General features: G+C 46.3%; 1 protein-coding gene across 1 annotated transcript; it reads left to right on the top strand.

Annotated features, from left to right (window-relative positions):
- Window positions 1-2,143: 2,143 nt before the first annotated feature.
- LOC124669491 (photosystem I reaction center subunit IV, chloroplastic-like) lies at window positions 2,144-3,221 on the top strand. Its single transcript, XM_047206104.1, has 3 exons — window positions 2,144-2,498; window positions 2,618-2,683; window positions 2,944-3,221. Exons 1-3 carry the CDS (start codon window positions 2,232-2,234, stop codon window positions 3,046-3,048), a joined length of 438 nt encoding a protein of 145 aa, XP_047062060.1. The 5' UTR covers window positions 2,144-2,231; the 3' UTR covers window positions 3,049-3,221.
- Window positions 3,222-9,834: the final 6,613 nt, after the last annotated feature.

Genomic DNA, 9,834 nt, shown 5'->3' with positions numbered 1-9,834 from the left:
AATTTCTCTATTTTTCTCTGAAAAAATAGCAATATCTCTATTTTATAGGCTGTTCATCTTGTAATAGTGTTAAAAGTACACCTGAGTATCTTGGCGAAATGATGAAAGGAAGAAAGAGGAAGGAGAGAACACCAGGGCGTTGCTATCAGGGGCGGTCGCGGGAGCAGACGCGGACACGAGCGGAGTCCCCTCTTGCGACGGCGGTCGGTGGTGGCGGATGTGGCTGGCTGGAGCCCTTTCCCGCGCCGCGCCATTGCGGCAATTCGGCCAACATCGGGGGGGGGGGTAATGGTCCAGGTCCTGCGCTCAGCCTTGGCACTGGCGGGTGGGAACAGGCGTATTAGGGAGGGGCAAGATGGAGGCTCCGCTGAGAAAAGGAAGGAAACCAGTCGGCGGAAATACTTCCGGCGGCTCGGGAGTACCCAGGTGCACATCAAATCCGATATCCAACTACTTCTTTCTTGGATCACTGAAAATGATTTTACGTACGTGCTACTACTGCTATCTAGTTAGTCCAGCTAGTTCGGAATTTATCCTTCTCAATTGAAGAGAGAAACTCGTTGCACTTTGAGTTTCATCTTCAGTTGATTAAACACAGTTCCATTCTCTGTGGGCAATAAGCAAAGGCCAATGTAGATTTAGATCAGAGATCTGGGAGTACAATTTCCTTGAGGCTTGAGAGATGGTTGTTCTGAAAGCGACTGGCTGTTGATGTCTACAGCATAAAATTTCAAGAGCTCAAACTTAGGGGCTACTCCTTCATACTTCAACGAGAGCACGCCATTTACATGTTCTAGCTCGATCCAGAGCCTAACACTACGCTGGAGAATCACTCTGGGCGTTCGGGAAATCCCGAAATTTCGGGACGGGAAATTCGGGAAAAATTTATTTCGGGTTTTAGAAAATGACACCCGAAAGTGCATCAAAATATTTGATTCCCGATAATTCGGGTACCCGACTATTCGGGTTCGGGTTCGGGTAATTCCTGAATCGCCCGAAATACATAATACTGAACGTCGATGTCCACCATTCATTGCACAAGGCAGTTCCTCTCTCCGTCGCTTGCGAGCCTGGGTCCCGGCGGGGTAGATGCAACGGGAAGGTGAAGAACAGGTCTTGAGCTTGCGTCATGTCGAGGCAGATGGAGGCGCCGGCGTCGCGTCTGCCCTCGCCGGGAAAGATGGGAGGCAAGCAGCGAGCGGCGAGCAGCGGAGGTTGCAGCCTTGCTGGCGGCGCGCGGCTACGAGGTGGTGCGCTGTGACCTGGAAGAGCAGGCAGAACGGAACTAGACACCAGCGGCGAGCTGCGGCAGGTAGAGGACGACGTCCACGCATCACAGACTAGTAGTCATTAACTAGGATTGGGCGTTGTGTGTGTGTGGCGGCTGGGTTAGGGAAAGGGTGTACGCACATGGAAAATAGGGTTAGTGGCGGAACTGGGCCTAGTGGGCTGTTCGGGTGGGATTTTTTTACTGGACTTTATACATATTTCGGGCTATTCGGGCAGTTCGGGAATTTTAAGTTGGAACCCGAATTTCCTGAATAAAATTCGGGTATCTGAAAATGCTTCCCGATTAGGTGTTCGGGTTTTTCGGGTTCGGGATATACGGGTTCGGGATCGGGAATTTCGGGTTCGGGATTCGGGATTCGGGATTTATGCCCGGAGTGACTGGAGAACGTCTATAGATGGAAACCGAGACAAACGCAGCAGCTGAGGAACAGTATTTCTGACACTGCAAAGAAATGCCATCCCCTGGTCCATAAATCATATGACCAGATCTGTGCGTGAACGATAACAATCAAAGGAAAAAAAAATTCGACGCAACAAAGCATATAATCTAAGTACGTATTTTCATCACAAATGAGCATATCCATTGGGTGCAGCAGCGTACACGCGTATAACTGAATTAAAATACAATGATATATTAGTGATACTAAACATGGTACAGGCGGGAAGCAATTCAGATAAGTTGGTCAAGCGACTGGTGTCCTAACAATGGTAAGCGAATCCATCGCATGGATGGGAGGTTATCCACATCGGTGGATAAGATATGCCATGTGGCGGCACCGTAGTGGGGGAAATCAGCCACTTGGCTGGAGATAATCCGTCAATCTAAGCTCTCCATCCTGAGCCATCTACTTACGCACTTTTGCTGGCCGGAGCCACACGACCACAAGGAGCGAGCTAGCAACGACAAACAACGCTAGAGCTGGCCTGAGCTCGCCGTCGCGATGGCAAGCACCAACATGGCGTCTGCCACCTCCAGATTCATGCTAGCCGCGGGCATGCCCAACGGCGGCAGCGGCAGCAGCAGCAACCGCATCAGCTTCGTCTCGTCCAAGCGGCTCGGCAGGAGGCTCGTCGTCCGCGCCGAGGAGGAGCCGGCAGCGCCACCAGCACCCACTCCAGCGGACACGGAGAAGCCAGAAGGCGCCGTGGCCACAAAGGCGCCCGCCAAGGCCAAGCCACCGCCGATTGGACCCAAGAGGGGAACCAAGGTACTCCTAAGTTAACATGGAACATGCTTGCGCTTGCGTCGTTACTCGGCTACCTTCTTTATCTAACTTGGGTATTTGTGGCTCAACTTTTGCATTCTTCTTCTATATATGATGATCAGGTTAAGATTCTGAGGAGGGAGTCCTATTGGTACAACGGGACTGGATCCGTTGTCACGGTTGATCAGGTAACTAAGGAATGTCCTAATTATTGTTGCAGTAAAATAGCTCTGTGCGTATTCTTGCTTTTGTTCTTTGTTTAGATGGTTTATTTTTGCTGCTACTTTGAGTAGTCCGTGAGATGTAAATACTACTGAACCTTGAAATAATACGGACGTTGTATACATCGCTCTGATGCAGATGCTTGAACGATGCTCCCATCTATTTCAAAAGTAAAATGCCTCTGTGAATTGGATCATCAATTAATAATGGTATATATGGTGTGCAGGACCCCAACACCCGTTACCCGGTGGTTGTGCGCTTCGCCAAGGTGAATTACGCCGGCGTGTCGACGAACAACTACGCCCTGGACGAGATCAAGGAGGTTGTTTAAACGTGCTCCATCCAGTGATTGCATTGGTAGCTCGCGTGTCAAGTGACGACGTGAAATATTAGCACCACAAATCTTGTGTGTAATAGTGTAACCTCTATGATTATATGTATTTGCGTGCTTCCACATGGACCTAATAATCTCCCCCCTTGCTCAACATGATTGTATTTTTTCCACTTTTGTACATGCACATCATTTGCAGCTGCTTGATTTAATTTGGTGCTCTGGATCTGTTCGTCTTACCCCGATACACTCCATGGATGCCTGCAACATTTTTTTGGCTTTTGCTTTTCTGGCTAAATATCATATTTCGTACAGTTAACGTTTCGGTAGCCGTTAACGTCTCTGAACGTGAATTGATACTACTAGCAGGGAATGCCTGCCGCGCACTCAAGTCAAAGAATGAAGCACATTGCATGTTATCATGTACCAATGAGGGGAGTCCACAGTCGGATCAGGAAGTGTGCTCAGACCTGAAAACATCATGATATTGAGACTGTTAAAAGATCTTATTATGGAAACAGAACACAGTGAACCATCGACTGTTAAACAAGAGTAGGACACATACGGAAATTATGACACAAAACACATAGTAGACTACTATGCCAGGGGGAGTGCAGTTATTTTTCCCTCTAGTGCTATCTCCGGAAGCAAGGATGATGTTGTCCATGGATTGATGGATTGAATGTCTGCGCCCGTCCATCTTTACAAAAGAATTATGAAAATATATTAGAAAGCTAGCTCTTGAACATAATTCAACAATTCAAATCTAATATGAAGCTCAGGTTCTCGAAAATTCATCTCTTGTGACCAAATTATTCGGTTATCTTCTCAAGTCTATATAGTCTATACCATCAAATTCTGAAATCAAGTTTCTGTTATATGCTATTATGATTGTAACAACAATATATTATAAAAGACTGTTTAGCAAGCATGTATTTGGCCAAGGATAGAGCAGGCAAATCAATCAATCATAAAACCATGTGGAACGAACCTCACGAGTAAGGCACAACCAATATTTTTTTTTTAGAATCAAGGACATCCATTTATGTAAAGGAATACCCATTTTCTGGAAAAAAAATGAATCAATGTAATCCTTTAAGAACATACAAAAGGGAAATAAGCAATCATTCCATGACCAAGATACCAAGACAAACTGATACATGTGAAGCCCTTGCTTGCTGAAACATATGACTTTTCAGAGAACATTTATATCCATATGACTGAACCCATGTTCATGAGTAGCTTTCCTTCAACAATTATCATTTAAGGATGTTCTAAAAGTAGCACGGCCAAGCAGCATTTGTTTGTAGCATGGAATATTACAAAAATAGGGTAAAAAATGGAGGTAGGAGTACGTAGAATTCTGATCTGCAGCTAATCATGTACTGCTCCACACTACACATAATTCCACCAGAATTCACTTTATTCTGGGAGAGTTCTTGGCCACGATCAATCCATGTTTATATAAGAAAATAGCAACATAATTGACTTTAATTGAACATGTGAAGACAAAGCTCTGTAAGATCAAAGAAAACTTATTAACCACTGCTGACATATAGAAGCAAATAAATCGATGAAAAAAATAGCATAGCAAATCTGGAGAGTCCGCGCTACGGCTGTAATCATGATATGGCGTATCATAGCGCCACTTAACCACGCGAAATAGCATCCAGACACTACAGGAAAACACATCTTTGCCGTGTATTTTACTCTTTGCCGAGTGTTTTTTCACGGGTACACGGCAACGATACTCTTCGCCGGGTACCAAAACCCAATACACGGCAAAGAATACTTTGCCGAGTGTTAGCACCCGGCGAAGAATAAGAACACGGCAAAATAGGGAAAATACACCCGGCAAAGAAAAACACACGGCAAAGAGGCTCTTTGCCGAGTACCACAACCTGGCACTCGGCGAAGAAGACTGCTACGTGGCGAGTAACGCCTACGGATGACGGGAGCATAACGATGTCTTTCTTCGCCAGGTGTCTCCAGTTAGATACCCGGCAAAGGGCGTCTTCGCCGGGTGTTTTTTTGTAGGTACACGGCAAAGACAAATTTCGAGGAAGGTTTCCGGCCAACTATGCTTTTCTTTGCCGTGTGTATTCTGAACAATACACGGCAAAGACCCTCTTTGCCTTGTATTACATTAAGCTACTAGGCAAAGATGTCATGTTTCGCCGCGTCGAGCGGCGGTGTTTCTCTTGGGAGGCGCGCGAAACCAAAAAATATGGGCACCTAAAATGACATGTTTTGGTGCTACAAATTATTTTTTCAGAAAATTTGGGGCAGGGAAAAGTGGGCGCGTAGTTCAAATCCGTCCCGTTTCCAGCGTCATCGGCATGAGACGACGGGGGAACCTACGGCTTCCCGGAGAGCTAGCGCGGGGGGCGGGTGTGTGGAACGCGTTGTGTATGCGTTCTTAAATCATTGTGCACGGGTTTCCCTCAACCCTAGTTCGCGCCCTGTACCTGCTTCACAAAAAAAATTTTTTGTTTCAACACTTGGAAAATGGAAAACATGTTTCCATGGCCACGAATGTCAAAAACCCACACACAGCATTGATGCCCGTCCCAAGTACACACATGTGCGCGATTTGGTCTCGTTCCGGTAAACTTTGCATGCCCGTTAACCATAACTTAGCTCGTTTGACCTAAAATACATAGAACACCGTAAGTGATAGCTCATTTTGTGAATGTTTTTCTGGAGTAACTGTTGTATCCCAAGTTTGATTTTTTTTTTCATCGCAACTGGGTCACATAAACTAATGCATCGCGAAGGTCTCACATTTTTCTAATGTGTTTTGTTGCGCCCCTGTTGGGATACTCGCTAAACCAAAAAATATGGGCAGATAAAATGACACGTTCTGAGCTAAAAATGATTTTTCCAGAAAATAAGGAGCGGGGAAAAGTGGGCGTGTAGTTCAAATCCGGCATGTTTCCAACGGCATCGGCGGGAGACGACGGGGGTTCCTACGGCTTCCCGAAGAACTAGCGGGGGATCCTCAGGTTTTTTATGTGAAGTACATATCCTCCAGACCGAAGAAAAGAAAACATAAGGAAACAAGCTCATCCGATGAGCCAAAGCGTCACATAGTTCTTTCAGAGAAAAGAACCAAGTTTGCTGAAATTCCGCCCTTCACAGTGAACATTGAACCAACCATCGCGTAAAATGTTGAACATGCTCCATGCTTATGGTCGAAGCGATCATAATGTATTATTATCCTGTACCTTGAGTTCATATTGTGAAGCATTTGTTGTTCAAAAAATCTTGAGCATTTTATCTTGTGCCAGTAGTTCAAACTGGCCGGCCTCCTACCGATTCGGCAGGAATTTTTCTTTTTCACGAGGGGTGGACGGAAAGGTTCCAGATACACCGGTTGGGAAATTATCCATCTTAGGTTGTCTACTATTTTTGAAAAATGTGTTGGTAGCAATGTGAAACTTTAATTTGGTGGCTGCTTCACAAAACACCCCTTTTCGGCACCTCGAAAATGGAAAATGGATTTTTCGTGCGATGAAAAGGAAAATTTCCTCCTTCAACATCGTAAGACATCCCAAGATACACATGTATGCACAATATGGATACATTATCACAAACTATGTCGCGATTCTATCAGTATCATTGGTGGTTTGACCTAAATGCCATGAAACCTCGAACACGATAGCTCATATTGTGAAGGATTTTTTGTGATGTATGCAATTATTCAAGTTTATTATTTTTCCTTGCAACTATGACACATAATATGACAACACGCGAATGTTTCGTGGTGTTTGGATTGTTTTTGAATTTTTCATGCCCGTTTTAAACTATATTCAAAACGGCGGGCATGAAGATCCTTCGCTCGGGGCGGAGTTTCGCTAAACTTTCACTGGATCTCTGATGAAATAGCATGTTGTGAACCCAATAAATATTTTTACAAAAAATCTTAAGCATTATATCATGTGCACTGTAGTTCAAATCGACCGGCCTCCTACCGATTCGGCAGGAATTTGTCTTTTTCACGAGGGGTGGACGGAAAGGTTCCAGATACACTGGTTGGGAAATTATCCATCTTAGGTGGTCTACTATTTTTGAAAAATGTGTTGGTACCAATGTGAAATTTTAATTTGGTGGTTGCTTCACAAAACACCCCCTTTTCGGCACCCCGAAAATGGAAAATGGATTTTTCGTGCGATGAAAAAGAAAATTTCCTCCTGCAACATCGTGAGGCATCCCAAGATGCACATGTATGCACAATATGGATACATTATCACAAACTATGTTGCGATTATATCAGTAACATTGGTCGTTTGACTTAAATGCCATGAAACCTCGAACACGATAGCTCATATTGTGAAGGATTTTTTGTGATGTATGCAATTATCCAAGTTTATTATTTTTCCTTGTAACTATGACACATAATATGACAGAATGCGAAGGTTTCGTGGTGTTTGGATTGTTTTTGAAATTTTCATGCCCGTTTCAAACTATATTCAAAACGGCGGGCATGAAGATCCTTCGCTCGGGGCGGAGTTTCGCTAAACTTTCACTGGATCTCTGATGAAATAGCATGTTGTGAAACCAATAAATATTTTTACAAAAAATCTTGAGCATTATATCATGTGTCTGTAGTTCAAATGCGGCCGGCCTCCTACCGATTCAGCAGGAATTTGTCTTTTTCACGAGGGTGGACGGAAAGGTTCCGAGATACACCGGTTGGGAAATTATCCATCTTAGGTGGTCTACTATTTTTGAAAAATGTGTTGGTACCAATGTGAAACTTTAATTTGGTGGTTGCTTCACAAAACACCCCCTTTTCGGCACCTCGAAAATGGAAAATGGATTTTTCGTGCGATGAAAAGGAAAATTTCCTCCTGCAACATCGTAAGACATCCCAAGATGCACATGTATGCACAATATGGATACATTATCACAAACTATATCGCGATTCTATCAGTAACATTGGTCGTTTGACCTAAATGCCATGAAACCTCGAACACGATAGCTCATATTGTGAAGGATTTTTTGTGATGTATGCAATTATCCAAGTTTATTATTTTTCCTTGTAACTATGACACATAATATGACAGCACGCGAAGGTTTCGTGGTGTTTGGATCGTTTTTGAAAATTTCATGCCCGTTTCAAACTATATTCAAAACGGCGGGCATGAAGATCCTTCGCTCGGGCGGAGTTTCGCTAAACTTTCACTCGGATCTCACGATGAAATAGCATGTTGTGAAACCAATAAATATTTTTACAAAAAATCTTGAGCATTATATCATGTGTCCGTAGTTCAAATCTGGCCGGCCTCTATCCGCTACGGGAAGAGTTCTCGGGCGAAGCTTCCGAAAAGACAGCCGGCCATCTAAAACATCTTCGAGAAAGAAAAATATCGCAAAAGAAAAAAATTCACGGTTTTCCGCCCAACTATGCTTTTCTTTGCCGTGTGTATTCTAAAGGTACACGGCAAAGACCCCTTTGCCGTGTTTGTTCTGAATGGTACCCGGCAAAGACCCTCTTTACCGTGTGTATTCTGAATGGTACCCGGCAAAGGAGGATGAATTTTGATTGGTCGAACTGTTATGGAGTGGATCGGTGACATGGCAAACATCCGTATATGTAGCTGATGTAGATGAGCGGCCACGATCCAATTAGGCTGACTAGCCTCTCCACACCGGCCACCAACCGCACGCACCCATAAGACCACAACCACATTATCCCCAAACTGATTCTCCTCAAAAAATTAAAAAGGACATTATCCTCTGGCCTCGATGGACCTGCGACCTACGGTGCCTGTGCTAGCACCGGTGGGCTAGTGTACGGCGACGGAAAGCGGCGGCACCGGCGGGCTAGCACGCGGCGGCGAGCCGGCGACGTCAAGAGGTGGCGGCAAGCAGCAGGCGGGAGGCGGCGACGTCAAGCGGCGACAAGCGGCAGGCGGGAGGCAGCGACTCAACCTCCTCAACGACGGTGCCCGACCCTCCTCGAGTTCGTGCCCGCCGCGTCCCTGCTCGAGCTGCTGCTCACCGCGGACCGGATGGTCCCGTCCGCAGCCGCCAGCGTGGATGCTCCCTCCCGTCTGCAGCTACCGGCGTGGACGCTCCCTCTCGTCTGCAGCCGCCGGCGTGGAGGCTCCCGTCCGCAACCGTCGGCATGGAGGCTCCCGTCCCTTTCGGTAAGAGCGGCCTCCGAGCGCTCCATTCTCTCTCGATGAGAGCGGCCTCCGAGCGCTCCCTTCCCTCTCGGTGCGAGCAGCCGACCACCGTGGACGCGGAGGCTACCGTCCTCATTCACGCGCCGCCCATGTATGTTCTGCCGCCGCCAGCGTGGAAGCCCCCGTCCCCAACCGCCGACACGGATGCTCGAATCTCCAACTGCCTCTCCAACGAAGACCTTGACGCACGCTCGCCGGCGTGACGTCGCACGATCAGAACTTTTTCCGGTGGCGGAGTTTTTTTTGTCAGAGCTCTAATGATTTGCCGTGTACTAAATCATGAGGCACTCGGCCAAGAAAGGGGATGACCTGTCCCATTCTTTGCCGTGTACGCTGGATCTCGCACTCGGCGAAGAAAAGGTACCGTTAGATGGGGGCAGACGGAGTTACACTTTTGTTTGCCGTGTGTTTGTGTTTGACACCCGGCAAAGGCCCTTTGCCGTGTATTCGAAATAAAACACCCGGCGAAGATTCTTCGCCGGCTCGGTCTCTGCCGTGTCGTCTTTGCCGAGTGTTGTACACGGCAAAGTCTTCGCCGGGTGTTTTTAGCCCTTCACCGGGTATTTTAGATACCCGGTAGAGATGTTGTTTC

The sequence above is a fragment of the Lolium rigidum genome, chromosome 7 (genome assembly GCF_022539505.1).
Source record: "Lolium rigidum isolate FL_2022 chromosome 7, APGP_CSIRO_Lrig_0.1, whole genome shotgun sequence".
Taxonomy (NCBI): Eukaryota; Viridiplantae; Streptophyta; class Magnoliopsida; order Poales; family Poaceae; genus Lolium; species Lolium rigidum.
The sequence above is the reverse complement of the archived record's forward strand: the minus strand, read 5'-3'. Positions and strand labels throughout refer to the sequence as shown.

Excerpts from the sequence above, each read along its gene's own strand:
- LOC124669491 (XM_047206104.1), top strand. The coding sequence starts at position 2,232 with ATGGCAAGCACCAACATGGCGTCTGCCACCTCCAGATTCATGCTAGCC. Across the intron at positions 2,499-2,617 it reads GACCCAAGAGGGGAACCAAG|GTTAAGATTCTGAGGAGGGA; the intron begins GTACTCCTAAGT and ends TATGATGATCAG. Across the intron at positions 2,684-2,943 it reads CCGTTGTCACGGTTGATCAG|GACCCCAACACCCGTTACCC; the intron begins GTAACTAAGGAA and ends TATGGTGTGCAG.